Source organism: Amblyomma americanum, chromosome 2 (assembly GCF_052857255.1).
Source record: "Amblyomma americanum isolate KBUSLIRL-KWMA chromosome 2, ASM5285725v1, whole genome shotgun sequence".
NCBI lineage: Eukaryota > Metazoa > Arthropoda > Arachnida > Ixodida > Ixodidae > Amblyomma > Amblyomma americanum.
Genome location: NC_135498.1, coordinates 161,334,782 through 161,354,720, shown reverse-complemented (window position 1 = coordinate 161,354,720; position 19,939 = coordinate 161,334,782). Strand labels below are relative to the sequence as shown.

The 19,939-nt window shown below is 46.8% G+C and overlaps 1 protein-coding gene across 1 annotated transcript in view; it reads left to right on the top strand.

Moving 5' to 3' along the window:
* The window catches only part of LOC144119220 (uncharacterized), a 102,939-nt gene that overhangs the window by 29,146 nt on the left and 53,854 nt on the right, over positions 1–19,939 (top strand). The window contains exon 10 of the mRNA XM_077651895.1: positions 2,196–2,266. Within this exon, the coding sequence (XP_077508021.1) occupies positions 2,196–2,266 (71 nt within the window). The remainder of the gene's footprint in view (positions 1–2,195; positions 2,267–19,939) is intronic.

Genomic DNA, 19,939 nt, shown 5'->3' with positions numbered 1-19,939 from the left:
TTATATTAATATAGGAGGGATCACATTGGTGACTACTTCATTTGCTTGAATATTCCTAGAGCGCACGTATTCCCAGGTATTCGCTTCCAAATGTTCAGCTCCATCAATGTAATTGTGCATTCGCGGCGTTGATGATAGCCGTGACACTCCTTTCAGTGTTACACACGCTTTCGATTGCTATGTCGTGTGCGAATAGACTACAAGCACATGCGAAACACATGACTGCTTTCCTGTAGTTTTTGCCTATCGAAATAAAAGAAACGCCTTACAGAACAACGGCGTCGGACTAGATAGGAGTTTCGTAATCAGTAACAACTGAACTTGTAATGATGGTTTCGGTATTATCTCCAGCTGATTTTACGCTGTTGAAATACATTCTTGCCGTTGGCGAGTAAATCATGACATGCTAAGATAGCCGAGCGCTCAAGTGGCTGACAGTGCATCGCTCAGCATGGCCATACGTCAAATAGGCGGTCTGCAAGGAACTCCGTTAGCGTAACTGAGGACCAGTGTGCGAGAAGCGAATTAAAGGGACAGACGTAAATAGTGAATCTGTTGTTCGTATTGGCAGGTTTATATTTGCCTGCTTTTCTCAGCCTCCTCAGCTACACTTTCCACATTTACGTATTTTTGAATCCGCTGTAGTTTCACACCTACAATAGGAAGTTGCAAACTGCCCACGCTCGATGTTCGAACGCTGCCTACCTTTCTCGCACTCGCCGTACTCACAGAAGATGCAACTGCCCGTCCTAGGACCCACATGGGAAACCGGTCGGCGAAGGCAGACTGGCTCATGTAAACCAGTGCTATCGCGAACTGTCTCCCTCATACGTTGCCTAAAATCGGGTAAACACTTTTTTACCTTATTGTGCTGCACCGTGCATGGCAATGACGTTTCCAAAAGCCATATGAGGGCCTCCTGTTACTTGGACTACTGTTTGATTGATTACCGACGCGGCTGGGCGCCTACCGAAGACATTTATTTATTTTATTTAATTATTCAATACTGCCAGGCACTTTTTGGTGACCAAGGCAGGAGTGGGGATACAATTGCACAGTGCTTTGTCAACAATGAAAAAAGGGGAAAAAAGGACTTCAGGCAGGCAGCAAAATTTCTGCGAATAACTCAAATAATGAACGAGTAGCAAACACTCTACATTTAAATTAAAAATAAAGCGCGACAAGGGAAACGCTCCAGAACCGAACCAAACACCCTAACTTGACCGGCTGGGGTTGATTGCAGATAAAAATGTTTCGGCTGAAGATAAGGTGACCACTTCGCGAGGTAACGCATTCCAATCAGCTATCGTTCTTGGGAAGAACGACAGCTGGTATGCAGTAGTTGCGCATTCAGTGGTAGGCAGTGGTTCTGTATGGTACTTTCGAAATTATTGGCCTCAGAGTGGTTACGTAACTGCAGCTTCGCAGCAGGTGTAGCCATTTCACCGTTTCTGCGCAATGAATCACCCGCAACCAGCTGTAGAGATATTTTGCGTTTCGCCAATAAAGTGGTCGCAAAAGTGTAAAGTGAGCATTTATCTCTGCGGAGTCGTTTCAGTGGAAATCGCGAAGCGACTTAGGCAGCCTACAGTTGTGACTTAGAGCTGCCCACAAGGCTTGCAACTTTTAGAGAGGTCGGTAGGGTGTGAGGATCGGCCTCCCGCCTATCGGGCTCTCTGACATTGCATTCTATCCAGGGATGGCGTCTCTACGCAAAAGGCTATGATTTTGGCGCGGTCATTAATGAGGTTCTTTAGTCCAGTTAGATGAGGTGGTTAGCTGCCACATACCGCTCGCCTCTGACAAAGCGCCGCGATTAAAAAGCCCAGCCTAGAAATTAAATCAAGGCGCTAAGTTGAATTGCCGTCCCGGACTCACACAGCACTCTCATAATTATTTGCCCCGCGTAGTGTTGCTACACGTGTAAGTTTTCCCGGAGTTGCGAATAGTGCCGCCAGGGAACAAGAAGCTAACTAATGCGGACGCTTTGCGAGCAGACTCAGTTGCACCAACCACGCATAGAGTGGCTACAGTTTGTGTGCTATGTGCGACAGCGGGCTAATGTCCCACTCATCTACACGTCGCAATCTGTGGTGGTCTGGTACGGCTATCATTTCTTGTATAGTGTAGTTTCCTGCATTCCCCATTAAACCTAAAAAAATGGCGTTTTTGTTTCGATCTTTCTCTGCACTCAGAACTTCTGCAAGAAAAAGACGATTACATATGTCAAAATGTTCAACTTGACGGACCTTGATGATAAGCTTCGGTAAGTGGCATTAAAACCTCCATATTGTGCGCGTTGACTCTCGCTACAAATCGTAGAATCATATCGTGTCACCAAACTGTTTTTGTCATTTACGTTGTGCGAGAAGCACACTTCTACTCAAGGCATTCTGGAGAACTAGAATTGCTTAAGCAGTCGGTGAAAACGAAAAAGGCCGCTTTTTAGATAGCGGTGCCTGTACGTAGTATTTCTTAGTTCTCATGATACGACTTAAGCTGCTGGCTTGACAAAACGGTACGAAGTATGCTCGGCGTCAGGCGCTATTCTCAGTTCATTAGCATTCCCGTGAATGCGTGGAAACTGTTTCAACCTGGTCGGTTTGCTTTCCTTTGTTGACTTCTAATGGACATCAATGCTGTATTACCTCTCCTATAATCTAAATCACGTACTCGCCCAAACTTGACAAATGAGGCGGTATGACTACGGCATGTGCAATACAATGTGTAGAGGTAAGTGCCTTGACACCCATGATGTGTGTCCATACATTGCCAAAATACTCAAATTACTCAGAAGTGTTCGTTTCCAATGTCGTATCTGCATTAGCCTATAGTCCGATACAATTCAAGAACGAAGCGGCAAATTACCCGGAAACGAGCCCCTCCAGCCAAAAGCGTCGACATACTCTCCTCCTTGACCGATTAATCTTCGACATGCTACAGTGAAATCCCAGGGGGGCAGAAAAATGCGGAAATACCATAGTTTAATCCGATTCACAGCAATGTCACGGAAATTGGTCGACGCTATTAAATGGAGGACCTTCTTTGAGGTCCATCTCTGCCGCTTTGTTTTGAGTTCAGACGGCATTTTTAGCGCTAAATCAACACATACACGAAAGAAAAGGAAGGACACGGAACTGGCGCTAGTCCCGCGACTGTCCTTTTCTTTCGTGTACGTGTTTATTTAGCGCTAAAAATGCCGTCTTAATCGGAAACCCATATAGCCCCTCTTTAAGTTCTTTTAAATCATTTGTTTTTTTAGTTGCATCCAGCAACAGCTTCCCCCATTCGTGTTGTCACTGCCGCCCTCCCCTCTGCATGCTCCAACCCCGCAGCATACATATACCTATGCGCCTACATTATGTACAAACCTGCCGGCTCGGTCACGGCCACTAAACACTGTTCTCCACGCTCTAGCGAGGGATAGCTTGGCAACCCGAAATGGAATCGGAGGCGCTAAACAAAAATGTTCTAGAAGAAGACTCTAGAATACGCACAGTCATCCATATGCTACTGCGCCTGTAGGATTTGTTCAGTGGCATTAGGCAACATTCGTGGCGTCAAAAATGTGTTATTTCGCGAACCAGCTAGCGCTGATCGCTCGTTGTAACCTGGAGGTTACAACAAGCGGTAATGTTATTTTCGGCGAGCAGTAAAGGACTACGTGCAATTATCTCGCATCCTGTGTTCTTTCAACACCAATTTAACTACAACAGTGCCTCGTTTACTCATCAACATGACTACGCCCACTGCAAAACAAAGGCCTATTCCATATCTGTCCAATTGACCCGGTCCTCTGCCAGCCGCGACCACGTTATCCCCAGAAATTTTTTAATCTCACCCTCCCACCTAACTTTCTGCCGCCCCCTGCTACGTTTGATTTTTCTCGGAATTCAGTACGTTACCCGGCTATCTTGCCTTCTCATCACATGCCCTGAACAAGCCCATTTATTCTTGATTTCGGCTAAAATGTCATTAACCCGCGTTCGTTCCCTGCCCCGCCCTGCTCACTTCCTGGCTGTTAACGTCACACCTATCAGTTTCTTTTGCATAGCCCGCTGTCTTATCCCCAGTTTAAGCTGTACCTTTTTGATTAGCCTACATGTTTCATCCGCATAGATGAATAACGGTATGATACAATTTTTGTAGACTTTTCTCTTAGCGATATTGGTAGATCCTTACCCTGAGAGTACTTGCCAAATGTTCTCCAAGCCATTTCTATTCGTTTAGTTATTTCACTCTCGTGGTTCGCATCAGCGGTTACTACCTGCGTTAACCAGATGTATTCCGTTACAACTTCCAGCGCATCGGTACTGCTTGTAAACTGCAGTTTCCTTGTGAGACTGTTGAACATTAATTTTCTCTCTATTAATTTTAGACCCATCATTCTTTTTACCTGTCCGAGTCACTGAACATGCTTTGCAATTCGTCCCTTGAGTTACATAGCAAGCCAATCTCACCAGCGAATCTTAGTTATCCGAGGTATTCTCCATTAACACTTATACCCAACTGTTAACAATACAGGTTTTTAACACCACCTGTAAACAGGCAGTGAATACCACTAGAGAGATCTGTCGCCCTGCCGGTCGCCATTCCTTTTTAGAAATTTTTTTTTCAGTCTTTATGGAGAACTATGATAGCTGTGCAGCCGTTTTAGGTATCTTCCAGTATTTTTACATCAGACTCTTCTACGCCCTGAGTCCGTAATGACTACATGACTGCCGAGGTTTCGACTGGGTCAAATGCTTTCTCGTAATCAATGAAAGCTATTATATGAGTTGGTTATTATGTGCGGGTCTCTGTATCAAGGTACTGATAGTGTAAATATGATATATTTTCGAGTGGTCTTTACAAATCCCTGCCTGGTCGTTTGGTTCATTGAAGCCTAAAATTGCCCTAATTCTAATAGCTAACACCTTAGTAAATACCTTTCAGGAAACAGGCCATAAGCTGGGTGGTCAGCCAAATTTGAAGTCCTTGACGTCCGGTTTCATCCGGTTTCAGATGTTGGTAGCATCGTTTGAAGGCTCCGGTACGCTCGAGGTCATATGGCATTCAATATAAAGTAAGGGTTTCTAGTTTTTTTTAACAACCTTCCCACCGTGCTTCAATAATTCTGCTGTTATCTTATCATCCCCGGCTGCTTTTCCTTTTGCGTTGGTCCTAATGCTTTCATTACTTCCTGTTTGGATAGTGTCGAGACGTCCAATTGCTATGCACTATTACCTCATTAACGTCCTAAATATATTGGTTGCTGCGTAGTATTTGTAGAACCGTTTGGCTACATTAACTATCTAGGAAACAGGCATTAAGCTGCTTGGTCGGCAATTTATCATGTCCTGGACGTCTGGTTTCATACGGATTAAGATGATGTTAGCATTATTCGAACATTCCGAAACGTCGAGGTCACATGACATTCCATATAAAGTAAGGGTGGCTAGTTTTGCTAATACTCCTCCCACCATCCTTCAATATTTTGTGATGTTAACTTCACCGGCTGCTTTTACTTTTGTATTGGTCCTAAGGCTTTCTTTACTTCCTGTTTCGTTAGAGGCGAGACGTGTACTTGCTATGCACTACTACCTCATCAACGTCCTGAATTTATTTGCTACTGTATTGTTTTTCCAGAGGCTTGCGGTTACGTTAACCATCTTATTCATTTTTTTAATGACATTACCTCTTGTCTCTTAGTTAATACACTCTATTTTTGCCTTTGCATAGTTTCCTCTTAACCTCTTATAGAATGCCTCCGTTCTTTAGAGCATGCTCGATTCGCTCCGTACGATAGTTCCTGATGTCGGTTACCTTGCGGTTATTAATTAGCTTTGACAGCTTTGACAATTCTGTTCGAAGAGTTAGAGGCTTTGTTTTTGTGTCGTTTCTTCATCACATCTTTCGTAACGTGAAACAGCTTGCCGCGATCATGTCTAACCATCCTGCCACCTACTCCTACTGCTCAGTCGCTTATGATTTCTGTGAAATATCGTCCATTACTTGAACATTGAGGTGGTGTTGTCCTTAGCTAAAGCCAAATATCTTTTCTCCAGAGAGATCCTGAATTGTGTTTTCTCCCTCATCGCTAATGCGTTAGTAGGCTTCTGCCTCACTAGTTTCTTCCGCAGCCTTCTCTAGCGTAATTCCAACCTTACCATCCTGTGGTCGCTGCAAAGCACCTTTCCGAAGACGTTCACTTCATGCACGATGCCAGGGAGGGCGCACAGTGTGAGTCTATTTCGTTATTAGTCTCAATATAAGTGCTTCTCCACGTCCACTTCCGGTTCTCTCGTTTGTGGAACAACGTATACATGACCCGTAAATTTTTCTCTCTGAAAACTACTATTATCTGCCCCCGGCTGTTCCTTGAGCCTACTCTTCTTGCCTATCTTAGCATTGAAGTTGCCCATCAGTATAATGTCTGTACTTTTCTCATTGGTGATTCCACGTCTTCATATAAGCTTTCGATTACCTGGTCACAGTGGCTGGATGAAGGCGTGTTTGCGTGTACCAACTTCAATTTGTAGCTCTTATTAGTAAGCAATAACGGTAACTGCCATCCTGTCCTCATTCCTGTGAACTGCCATCATATTTCCAGCTATTCGCTATTTATCAGCTGTATTTTTATTGATACCACACCTAGTTCTCGTCTGTTCGCTAATACATGATAGCATAGTATGTGCCCTCCCTTTAGCACTGTATACGCCGCATCTTTCCTCCTATCTTCAGTAAGCCATGCATAATTATCGTGCCGACAACTGCCCCGCCAGGTCAACCGTTACCAGATATCATGACTTCAAGAGACAACTCAAAAATTCACAAGAACAACAATAGTGCTCATCTGCCTAAACTGCGGGAGAGCTAAAAGGACCAGCGACCCCAGCTGCCAAATGACAAAGACCATGAGGAGACTCAACGGGCTTACTGTTGGGACTCAGGTAGCATGGTCGGGCCGGAGAGGGCAGTTCGGAGACGGTGTTACGAGAAAGACAACGAAAAAATTATACGAGTATTGACATCATGTATACGTACCCAGCAACTGAGAGTGTCTAAGTAAAATAGTCTCGTTTAGAGGAAGCTTCTCGGCCGTAATCAGTGCCGAGTTTATAGGGTTTTCCTTCCCTGAAATCCCTAGATGGAGGCCAGGACTGCCGAGGAAGCCGCGTCTTGAAAAGTTAACTGTGGCACTCATCACACACTTTGTCTAGGCAACACGCCCCCGTCACGTGCTGAGCTTGAGAGGAGGATGCCATCTACGTCGCGCAGACACCGGAAGGTTCGCGAGTGGCGTTCCCACGGTTTGCAGGTGGTAGCACGTGTTCCTCATCAGTGCAAGGCCCAGGCAACGCGCAAGGCCACGAGGGGCAGGGAAACCGTTCGCCGGCAACTTCTCCTTTAAAGAAGGATGCCGCTGTCAAACATGATGACTGAACACCGCTGACTCCCGGGTCCTCTCGGGAAGGTCGATTACAGCTGGCCTTGGTAGCTATATTCATGTAGCTGAAAGTACACTTGCCGAGCTATGCTGGGTGCTTTCACTGGAGGTTTATTCTCGCCGCTGCCGTGGCTATGCAGGGAGTCGACCCCGCGTCGCCTTTACTGACTCATGGGCAGCCCGTGGGAAGGTCATTGCAGCCGCGCCGGTTTTCCCACACGACGAAGGCGAAACGTAACACTACTTACGACGCATCAAACTGCAGGATAAGCACCAGCGTCAACTTGATTGTAGAGCACTCGAACACGCATACACCCATCAGTACCCCCATTATCATCGCACGGACAGCCATTGCAAACAGCGCAGACGCAGAAGCGTAAAAGCCACAAGCAAAAAGACATGCAGCGTAACACACCGGTCTCACAGACAACGGCGTCGGCATATGCTTCTGACAGCGTGCAGATTCCGACTTCGAGCAAGCGCTCTGCGCGCAGCCACGAATCTGGAAAAACCGGCATACCCAAGGCGACTGGTAACCACGCACTCCTCCTAAAATTACACTAACCACATCCTTCAATTACTTGACCTCACCAGCACATTCTGGTCCTCCCATTTAAGCAGCACCAGAATATCAACAGCAGGCCAATTCCCTCACGCCATCATCAGCGTTAGAATCTCGTATGAACACATCAGAGGTCCTCTTAACAAACTCCGAAAGCATTCAGCAGAAGCTCGACCGCCTCACTGATACGGTCGAAAAATGTGCCTCAACTTGCAAACGCCCCAAAATATGCCTGACCCTGCTGAAACAAAGAGTTGTCTTAAACGCTTGAACGCCTTCCCCCCGATGAAAATTTTAGCTGCGAAGAGTGGCGTCGATTTCGCTGTCCAAAAAGAGGCAACTTCCTGATGACCAAATCGTCCACTCCAGCACACAGCTTAAGACTGCATAGGTAGCTAAACCACGGCACAAGTATGTGGCGGGAGCTTTAGCGTTTCGCAGTCCAACTGCCGCGGTGTCAGTAAAAGAAAAAGCAATAATGACTCCTTACTTCCTAAAATCGAAAAATCTCATACTTGTGTTACTTCTCTAGAAGACTTAAAAAAATAAGAATATCACGAGATTCCAAGGTCCGCAACGAACAGCACCGACCATTAATTTCGACTTACGTAAAGCTTAAGATGAAACAATGCACCGAAACAGCACCAGACAGTTTATCAAAGTTATATACGGACGACTTCAACGACCTGTACAACGTAAGTAATCACCGAAAATCCTCACAAGAGCTTCGTCACGTCCTAAAACGCGCTATAAACGATGAGAAGACACATACATTTACGTTATCGGAGACTTCAATGCACCCAACACGTCATGGCGATTCAGAGTGACCTCAAAGACGGGCAGTTTACTGTATCGATGTGAAGCCAGTTACGCTGTGCCATCTGGCAGCATTGGCCCGACCTATGGGGTATAAAAACAAGCGCGACGCAATAAAGGGTGTCTATTCCGTGTCAGTCACAGTGTCAGCGTCTTGTAGCTCGAAGCATGGTGTCAGAAGTGATTCGTCTGAACTAGGCCTTGCGACCCAATCACGCCGCAACGTGTGAATACTCAGCCGTGGCACCAAACCTGGAACAACATGCGATTGAAACTCTTCCACGTCCTAGACCGCTTATCGTCTTGGACAGCGAAGCGGAAAATACGAAGAAATTCAGGCAGCGCGTCGACATATATTTCAAAGCAACAGGCAAGGAACGCACGAGTGCGTAGAAGGCTGGCGTATTTCTGCACTTAGCCGGTCAAAAGGTCATCGACGTGCTCAACACCTTTCGTCTCACACCAGCGCAACAGGAGGTTTAAGCAGTTACCGCTCAGAAGTTCGAGAAATACTGCAAATCGCAGCGAAACGGGGTCTTTGAAAGGTGGTAGTAGAAGTGGTTTATTAAAATAATACTAAAGAGGAAGGATAACATTTTTGCTAGCCCCGGCATCTGCCATCGATACTGAAGCACCTAAGCACCTGAGCTCGGGCAGCAGAAATATAGGATAGCAGGCAGAATGGAGAGATGAAATGAAAAACATGAGGGGAGAGGAACAGGGGATAGGGGAGAGGTGATATACACAAACTATTTACACAGTATGAAATGTGTACAGGGTCTTTAAAACGTGCGTTTCTCGTTCGCCAATGCAGCAAGAGGACAAAAGTTTCGAGCCATTTCTGTGATATCTGCAGAGAAGAAGAAAGACTTGCACTTTTGGAAGCCTAAGGTCCTCGTTAATACGAGACCAGCTTGAGTGTTGGACACGAAGTAAAAAGCTGAGAGCTCCACTTCTGAGAGAAAAAACAATTGACCCTTTCACAGGCAATAGACTTTTTGAAAGCAGCCGAGCTTGAAAAGAGTCAGACGCAGGTCTTAGAAAATGAAAAGCAGGAAAAGGTGGAAAAGCAGGAGAAGTGTGCGATGAGGAGAAACACGTTCGAGGGGCGCGAGAGACGTGCGGTAGAGGCGCTGTTCGAGCGGGGAGTTCCAAAACGCCCTGCTTGTCGATGCACTTTTTGCAACTAAAGTCACGAACCCAGGAGATGTCCAGCGTAGATAAAAACTTGCACAAATTTCGGAAACCAGAATCATTTTCCCGTTTGTCGCAAAGCGAAAGACGTAAGCCGAGTTGACCATCTTACTGAAGTTGACCATCTTACGGAAGAAGAAAGCGAGATGTGTTTGTTGACAGTGCAGATGAGCGGCGTCGCAAGCGATACGAGACATGATTGGTTAATCGTCACTACAGTGGGAAGACGAACAGTTACATTCAAGGTTGACACTGCAGCTCAAGTAAATACCTTGCACCATGGCGCTCATGTCCTTGCGCCATAAAAAATCAGAAGCAACAGCACAAGTAAATTTGCTGCCACGTTCTCTGTTTGCGAAACTGCCGAGTTGCGAACATATGCTCAAGCAAGATGGTACTGACTAGCTAAGAGGGGAATATCACGAGAACTTTGAGATTCCTTTTTTACTAATTTCAGTTAGCGACAAAAAGATGCAACTTTTTTTCTTGTGAAAAAAGGGCAAGCAGGCACAGTCTGGACACTCAGTGTGGAAGAGTCTCTGTCTCATATCTCACACTCACGCGAAATCAAGTTAGTCAAATCTCAAGGATCAGATCACCGCAGAATTTCCGGAATTGTTTGAGACATGGATGAAGGAAACCGCGAGGCTTGCAGCTGTGCCTGCTATAGTATGCTACATGCAAGACAAGCTGCTCTGCGCGAGGAACTGCAGCGCCTGGAAACCGAGGGCATCATTGCAGAAATGGAGGAGCCCTCGGATTGTGTGAGCCCACTTCTTATTGTTGAAAAAAAGGGGGATGACATTCGCATCTTCATGGATCTTCCGTACATCAATAAAAGCATCAAGCACGACACCTACTAGCTTCCTAGAAGAGAGCATATCGAAGCAGAGTTAGCTGGTGTTAGTTATTTCAGCGAACGTGACGCGAATCGTTGGTTTTATCAGATACCATTATACGAGCAATCGTTCCAGATCTGCGCCTTCAGTACACCCTACAGGCGGAACAGGTTCCTGAGATTACCACTTGGCCGAACCTCCGCATCATAAATGTTTCAAAGAGAAATCAGTCAAGCATTGGATAGGCTTCCTGGCGCAAGAGTGTACCTAAAGGACGTATTCACACGGGGCGCAACAAGTGCTGAGCACGACAGTCGTATAAGGGAGATGCTTAAGGCGATTCGCGAAGCTGGTTTCACACTGAACAAAGTATATTTGGCGCTCAAGAAATTCTTTGCAGATGCAATCAGGAAGGAAGGAATAAAGCCGGATGAAAATCTCATTCATTGTGTTGCCAACTTCCCAACCGCATCATTCTGTGCCGCCGCGGTGGGTCAGTGGTTATGGTACTCGGCTGCTGACCCGAAAGACGCGGGTTCGACCCCGGCCGCCGCGGTCGAATTCCGAGAGACGAAATTCTGAAGGCCCGTGTACTGTACGATGTAAGTGCACGTTAAAGAAACCCAGGTGATCGAAATTTCCGGAGCCCTTCACTACGGCGACCCTCATAGCCTGGGTCGCTTTGGGGCGGTAAACCCCCATAGGCGAATCATCATCCAAACATGAGGTGCAAATATTCTTGGGCGCCGTGAATTACATCGCGAAGTACATCCCCTGTTTGACAGAAGCGACGAAAGCTCTGCGGAGTGTAATCCGGCAGACCACGTGCTACAGGTGGAGCAACGTTCACGCGAAATAGTCTCTTGCTGACAACACCCATCCTTGCAGTCTTCGACCCGCGAAAGCCAATCAAGATTAACTCTTATGCGTTGAGCAGAGCTTCCAGAGCCGCACTATTGCAAAGACGAGGTAAGGAGTGGCAACAGGTGGCTTATGTTTAGCCCACTCTCACAGAAGCCGCCACAAGATGTGCCCAGATAAAAAGCACGCACTTGGAATCAGCTTTGAAGGTGAAAGGTTTTTCATGTTCATAGTAGGTACTTAGATAATTGTGGAAACCTATTAGAAGCTGTTGTTGGCGATAGCAAAGAAGGACATGGTCGAAATTCCGTCTCGTTTGCAGCGATTTTTTTTTTGCGACTGATGGGATTTGAATATAGCTTGCAGTTCGCGCCTGGCAAAGAGCTGCTGCTTTCCAATACTATACCCCGGATAGCAGCTCCCGACAGTGTCCTGCCTATATAACGAAGGGCGAGACGTTCAGATAAATTCAACGCAAATACCGGCAAGCATCGCAAGTGATAAAATGAAACAGAGATGTCAGACAGAAACCAAAAACGATATAGAATTGAAGAAAGTAGTTAGAGGCTTGCACCTGAGTATAATAACTGACCCTCACGCATGTCTGCAACCCCAGTTATTCAACGTGTATGGCATATTGATGAAAGGCTCCAAAGTTTTAATCTCCAGAAAAAAAAAGCGTAAGGAGATGATAGAAATCCTTCATGTAGGACACCTTGGTATAAATAAAATCAAAGCAAAGGCACGGCTAATGATGTTCTGGCCCAGAATTCAGAAGCACATAAACGACATCACTTCAAAGTGCAGCCCGTGCAGCCGTTCGCGTATCGTCAACCAGAAGAGCTAGAAATAGAAAGCCCTGCAGCGCTATCCCCATGAGAAAGACTTGGAATCGATGCCTATGGCAATGAGGTGGAACGTCTAGCGCGCACCTCAAATGAAAGCGTAATTAAGAAGCTCGATGCTGTTTTTCCTAGGGATGATATTCTACAAGAAGGGCATACCGATGAGGGTCCGCAGTTCAGCTCGAGCGCCTTTCGATACTTTTCCCAAATATTTTATTTTGAGCACGTCGTCTCCAGCCTGTTATTTCCCCGAGCCAATTGCCTTCCCGGAGAAGGAGTTCAAACTGTCAAGCGTCTTCTGAAGGAGACCAAATATGATCGAATACCGTTCTGCATCTGCCTTCTAAAGCATTATCTACGGCATTTGGAAAATACGATAGTTGAAGCCCAGCTGACCTACTAATGTGATAACGACTACAGGGACGCTTTCATCACTTAGAGGTACAGCAAGCAGTGTAAGTTAAGAAGAACGCACATATACCTAAGCCAGCCATTTTATCCCCTGTCCTCTCTAGAGGGGACGTGCTAAGCATTCAGGACCATTCGAGATGCAGAACAAAGGCAAAAGATTAAGTTCCGCGATCCTTTCGGCTTAGTACAAAAGACGGCCACACCGTATGACGTGCCAGGCAACACATCCGAAAGACAAAGGAAAACTTTTTCTGAACAGACGCCAAAGTGGAGCATAAAGACCGGAGCCAACTCCGACATATTCTTCCCGCTCTAGGCCCAAGTTCAGCAGAGCATGGGCGTAGCGGTGAAGATCGGAAAAATGCCACAGCACGGCTGCCAGCTTCAGTGTAGAACTCAAGCTGTAGCGTTTCACAAGAGCCAATGGCCCAGGTCAGGTCAGAATATTCGCATGGTGACGAAAATTACTCTGGTCAACATGCAGCACATCTCGATGATGGTTCGCGAAATTCGCTCAGGTCTGCACATATCAGGCGCATTTCATTCAGGCTTTCATACTCTGAAGAGCTTCAACAATTGCCCTAGAATTTCATTTGTTTGTGTGTGTGTTTCTCTCTACTCTAATCTAACTTCTTCATCTTCCTGGCGAAAGGGAACATGTATCGATATGTAGCAAGCTTAGGCTGTGTCGTCTCGCTACATTGGCCAGATGCACGGGGTATGAAAGGATGCCCAACGCATTAAAGGTTGTTCTTCCGTTGTCAGTCAACGTGTCAGTGTCTTGAAACTCGAACCTGTTGCTAGAAGAAAAAACAAAAAAATTGCAGAGGGCACCTACAACGGCTTACGTCCTGTGAAAACGAAATCATTTGTGTCATCCTGGGCTACTAGTTAACTATATTTCTTTACTAATCATTACTAGTTAGTACCTAGTAATTATGTCTCAAAGGTCTTTAGGTCATGCCAGCCCGCAAGGCATAAAGAAAACCTTTCAAGAATTGCGGACCCTGTACGCAACTATGACACACAAGTCACTGTACACTGACTACAGAGGCCGCGCAAACGACAATATCGACGGCGACTTCACTAGTACAGAACTAAACATTTTATTATTGCAAACCAATAGGACGATGGCACCGGGCCCTCACGCTATCACATATACTCGTGTGGGCAGCCTGCCTGACGCAAAAGAAACGCTGCTCCCACACATAAACGAGCTTTGAAACAGTGGCTCCCACGAAAAGCAGCCACGATGACCACCCTCACACCGCTATCCTTATCTTGATATGTAGCCAAAACAATGGAACGGCTTGCGTTGAGCAGACTAGAAAAATATCTGGAAAACACGAAATATTTTCTGCACCAGCTGATTGGGTACCGCAAAACACTGTCCACGCAAAACTGAATTTACATGCTGCAGAACACGCTTCTATAGTCAAAGGCAGCACAGAAATAAGCACTTCTTGCAAGAGACATAAAAAAGGTATTTCAAAACGGCACACTTGATCACATACTCCAATCCATTCACGACACGGAATGTGGCGACAACGTTTACATTTACATGCGAAGTTTCCTCAAAGATAGGATAGCCCGTGTCACGGCCGCGCAGTCTCTTTTCTTCCCAATCAAAATTACCCATAGAAAACCTCAAGAATTGATTCTAAGTCTCGCCGTCTTCAATCCAAGTGTGACAGCTATATCCAGGCCGCTGTCCAAAATCACCAACCTTGATCTCATATTCTGCCCCGATGACATTTCCGCATGGTGCGAAAGCGGAGGTTCGAAGAATGTCAAAACAGCCCTCCAGAAATGCATAATCACCTCAGTGGACTATATAAACAAAAGCCGGGCCCCAGCCTTCACTAGAAAAGTTGGAACTCCTCCTGATGAATCGAAAACGACAGCAAAAGAAAACGAACACTCTGATATAACTCAGCCTAAATAGGTAAACAGATACCAAAGGTGACATCGTGCAGAGTACTCGGATTTATCACAGAGGACAACAACAATGCAAACTCTAACAATGTACAATATCAAAAAGCCGCGAAAACGCATGCCCCTAATGATACAGATTCTTAGAAAAAACACGGACTTAGAGAAGAACAAGAAACCGAGCCCGTCAATGGGCCCGTGACTAAGAGATCCTTGTACACAGCCTCATACCTCAAGCTAACACTAACACAAACAAGAGACCTCGAATGTTCACTCAACACCATTTACAAGGTCGCTCTGAGTATACAAGTGTACGCCTCAAATCAGTGACTTCAACGCACCTGGCTTAATTGTTTCATACTCTCGCCGAACTAACGCAACAACACTGAGACAGGTTATTTGCGCGCTTGTCGTGTACAGAGCACCGACGCCTTATCCTGAAACGAGCAAGCATCATCCCCATCAACTTGGTACCAATTAGCCAAAGCCATCAGCTACCACGCAACATTGCACTTCTAAACATACCAAAAACGCGAAGCCACACCTTTCATGACAGCCGACGTTAAGCACGAGCAAACCATCGCCGCAAAGAGAGGGCATGTATAACGAACGATACACGAACATTACACGCTTTAATATGCAGCCGTACGCTTAATATATCCGCTTGAACAGACAGAACTAATGACCCACACAGGTGGGGCGTATATCAGCCCTCCCAACATAACCACTCTATAATCTCACCCGATTATGCGCCATACAAGAATCATCTCTACTCACTAAACATACAATCCCAAACATCAACATCTATATCGACTCAGCAAAGCAATCCGCAATATATAACGCCGACTACTTGTCCTATAACGGACTAGAATCGTTTGACCGCAATAAGAACATTACAATCATCCTGCTTTGATTACCTGGCCATGCTGGGACCGAGAAAGATGAGTTGGTTCATCAACAGGCCCGCAAAATTAACTTTTAGGCGGCGTCGATCCCCTGGCTAAATCAAACATCAGCGGAAGACGCCACTACATACCGTAATCAGCTGAACACAACGCGAGCAACAGGGAAAACCTCACAATTTTACACCAACCTCACCCGTTAGTAAATATAGAATAAGCACATGCCCTTGGTTTGGTTTGGTTTATTGGGGTTTAACGTCCCTAAGCAAATCGGGCTATGTGAGACGCCGTAGTGAAGGGCTCCGGAAATGTCGACCACCTGGGGTTCTTTAACGTGCACTGACATCGCACAGTACACAGGCCTCTAGAATTTCGCTTCCATCGAAATTCGACCGCCGCGGCCGGGATCGAACCCGCGCCTTTCGGGCCGGCAGCCGACCGCCATAACCACTCAGCCACCGTGGCGGCTGCACATTCCTTTGAAAGTGAATGTAACGCTATAAGACCACAAGGCGAAAGGACGACACGGCCTCCTTGTGTCATAGTTTCTTCTTGTGTTCTTCCTTAGTGCTACCTTCGCTTTGAACAGAGCGAGTCACCAATTGGCCCAGCTCCAAGTTTTACTGAAAAACATGCCGTTCGCAAAGTTAGAACAATCTCCACACCCTACTAATGCTCTGCAACTTCGGATGGTGTGACACAGCTCAGTGTCCGAACTTTCCGGAGATCAGGGCAGACACGGAACACATTTTGTACTCATGTAACACTGCCATTCCCTCCACTTATTTCTCTTACCCTCCCCTACTTCCTACAGTGCTTGACTTCACTCGGGCTCGGCAGATGACCAAGGGGCCTTAGCGGGGCAAGGGCTCCTTTAAAAGTGATAGCTTTTACTACTCCCCTCAGTAACTTTTTCGCAGTGTGCGCGAGTTTGACCTTGAACCGATAAGAAACCACGTGACAGCTGTGACTGCACTCAGCCGGCGCCGCCTAAACCGAACGCTCGCCTCTGCCTAGTCGCCCGACAACCATGACGTCGCTCAACCACAGCTGCGCCGGAGCCGTGCCCCCGCTCTGTCTAGATAGCCTCCCCTGCCTCCCAGCTGGCGCCAACGAATTGCAACAGCTCTCCACAATTTAACGGCAGCAGTCGTCATGGGTGATGCAAGCGAGACACCTCGCAAAGTGTCTGCGTCCCAGAAGTCGCGACGTTAAGGCTGGTAAACCGTGGCTAAACGTCACTCATTACCACCAAGCAACAGCCAAGTCTAACCAAGCTTTACTAGACTTTACTTTCAAGCTTTCGCTTCGGTTGCCGGTTCAAAACTTTGCCTGATATTTTTTACTGAGCCTTAGTGCGGTCTTCGAATACTATTTTTCCTGCTCCTTCTGTCACATCCCATTTAAAACCACTAGTTCCCAGAATAGCACTGCTAGACTAGTCTCCCTCGATGAGGTGTGTAGCCTTCAGTGTTGCCAGGTTCAGTTTCCAATGGAGGCCTGTCCGACACAAGAGATTGTTAGCAACCTCCGCTGCGACACAGGTAGACCGCCTCCATGGTCAGTTGCTCAGCAGCCGCTGGCGACTGAGTCGGGGGTTGATCGATGTAGTCAGATAGTAGGTTATGGCCAACTACTGCACCACGGTGGCCAAAATATGCTCTGGTGAGAAATTGCGTTTTCGGCTCTGGTCACAGAGATCAAGCCACACCCCACGTCTGGTACGCAACTCTATCGACACGCAGATTTTTAAAGCGAAAGCCTTCCTGACCGTAGTAGACGAAATTCCGGCGGCGACCGGCGTTGAGGCCGAGAGATGGTTCCAAACAGATGGCGTCGGAATTGCCGCCATCTAGCCGCGGAAGCGGCGAGTGTCGATGGCATGCACAATAGATACCAGGAGCAGCCAGCTGCCCCCTCCCCCGCCATTGCCTCCGACGCGCCATTTGCTCGTACGGCATAACTGGCAGACGCCATGTGGCGTCAATTTTCCCGACTGCATTAAGGTAACAAAATTAAGACACTACCGTTCGTCGTACATCGTTCCGGGCGGCGTCATACGTTTTCTCGTCGCATATAGTGTACATAATGAAAGAACACAGCGCAAAAAATAACGGGACAGAATAGACAGACACGAGCGCTGTGCTGTTCTTTTTGAAGTGAAAGCTTCACTAGGCTGGATAAAGCCGATTTCGCCGTGCGTTGGCGGTTGACCTTCAAGTGGGCCAGAGATCAAGTTTGGTTATAGGCTTTACCATATGTGGCCCACCATGGTGCCGCACCACTTGATCTTTGACCTTTCGATTCGCCGGTAGAGGTAGAGAGCGGTAGAATAGGCCGCAGCGTTCACGGGGTGGCCAACTTCTCGCGATGAACCATTCATTTAACTGCCTCCTGCCAAGACGGCAGGGTGGGCGCGCTGCCTATCCAGTGTGCGGAACGCACTCAACGTTACAGACGCCATGCCGCGTCTACTTCCCCGATACATCACAGCTTTCGCTCTCTAACCAAGTTCAGCAGTAGTTAAACCGCAGCTCATTTTTTTGCGCTGTAATCCTTCGTAATGTTCAGTCACCAACTCGCCCAACAACGCGCCTTAATACAGCCTACATGTGCTAGTAAGTTAGAGGCTAGCTTGGGACAGCGATTCGAACCGTCGACATATACACCTTCAAATGAATGCCTTCCGAGACTCTATGCCTCTTCCCTTTAAGCCCGGTTGAGGTGTTTCCCGAGATGTGAGCCAGTTAACGCCATTTCCTTTTCTCAAGCACCAGTTTTCTTATCAAAACGCAACCGTGCATCGTACAAAGTTCCGGGTGGTGCCATAACATACGTGATCTCTTTGCACATCGCATACATCTGCAAGTCAAGTTTGAGGTTGGATCGTGGTGAATTGCAGCGCAACACTGAAAGAAATGACAACGGAGAAAAGCTCACAGAGTTTGTTTGTTTTTTCTGTGTTGCGCTGCAATTCATCATGGAACACCAACTGGCCCGCGCAATCCCCTACTCGAGGCTAAGCCGCGACAAGTATTCGAACCGAGTATCGGGTGGTCGATTCAGCGTTTGTGGAATCAGCGTTCGGAGACACGCTTCGTTTCATTTCTAAGTGCACAACCTGAGTCGAGGTCAAACGCTCACGATCCCACACTAATGCTTTCGCCTTCACAGCTTGTAAGCAGGCTTAATTAAGTGCCCCCTTCATTTTTTTTCATCTGGTACAGAATTGCACGGTACCGGTATTCGAACCACGGTCCTTTTGCACGCGGGGCCTAAGCTCTACCTCTACGCAATCGCTGCTCCCTCGGGTGCGCAGTTTTAAATATAGAACAGTACTGAGCATGCTCACTGATGAACCTTTATTAGTCACGTAGAAAACATTTCAAAATTTTAGCGGATTTCTCGAAGATAATAAGGTTATGTCGCTTGCGCATTCACACTTTATCCATAGGCGGATCTCGGATAACAGTTGCTTTTACTATAGTTGCGCTGAATATATAAACCGGGAGGAGTAGCGCAAAGCGACGTTTCTTCCACGTGCTGTGCCATTAAATCAGAACCAAGAAGCAGAACCTACGCCCCTATATAGTATTCAATGATACACATTGCTGTAATTATTTTGCGCAGTAATTTACTGCTTTTTAACGCGACGGAGTTAAAGAAACTCCCTTTCTCCGGAAAATCCGGCGTCGTTGTCGGTGTCGGCATTGTGTGCGAAAAATCCCTCGAGAAGCAACCTAAGTGGGCCACTCAGGTTACGTGACCTGGTGGCATCATTACAACCTCCCGACCTCATTGTGATGAAACTGACCACTGTGGCAGGTGGCAGTTAAATCAGTGCTTGGTCGCGAGAGCTTGCTCGGGAAGAGCAACCTAGGCCGCGCAAGCCCCACCGGTGGCATTACCTGCAATCGCAGGGCAGTGGGGCATCGCTTAACCGCTGCACAACTAGGCCAGGAGAGGCATGAGGACTCCCAGTGATTTATGGCTGTAAATCCCTAATGACCATTTCCGCATATATGGTCATTAACGCTATCGCATCATAAGCTAAAGCCGGAGCTAGAGTGTTCTTTCCGAGTTCTTTTTTTTTTATTCTTTTCCTTTAAGCGATATTTCGTGCAGTGAGCAATGGCACCAAAAATGAC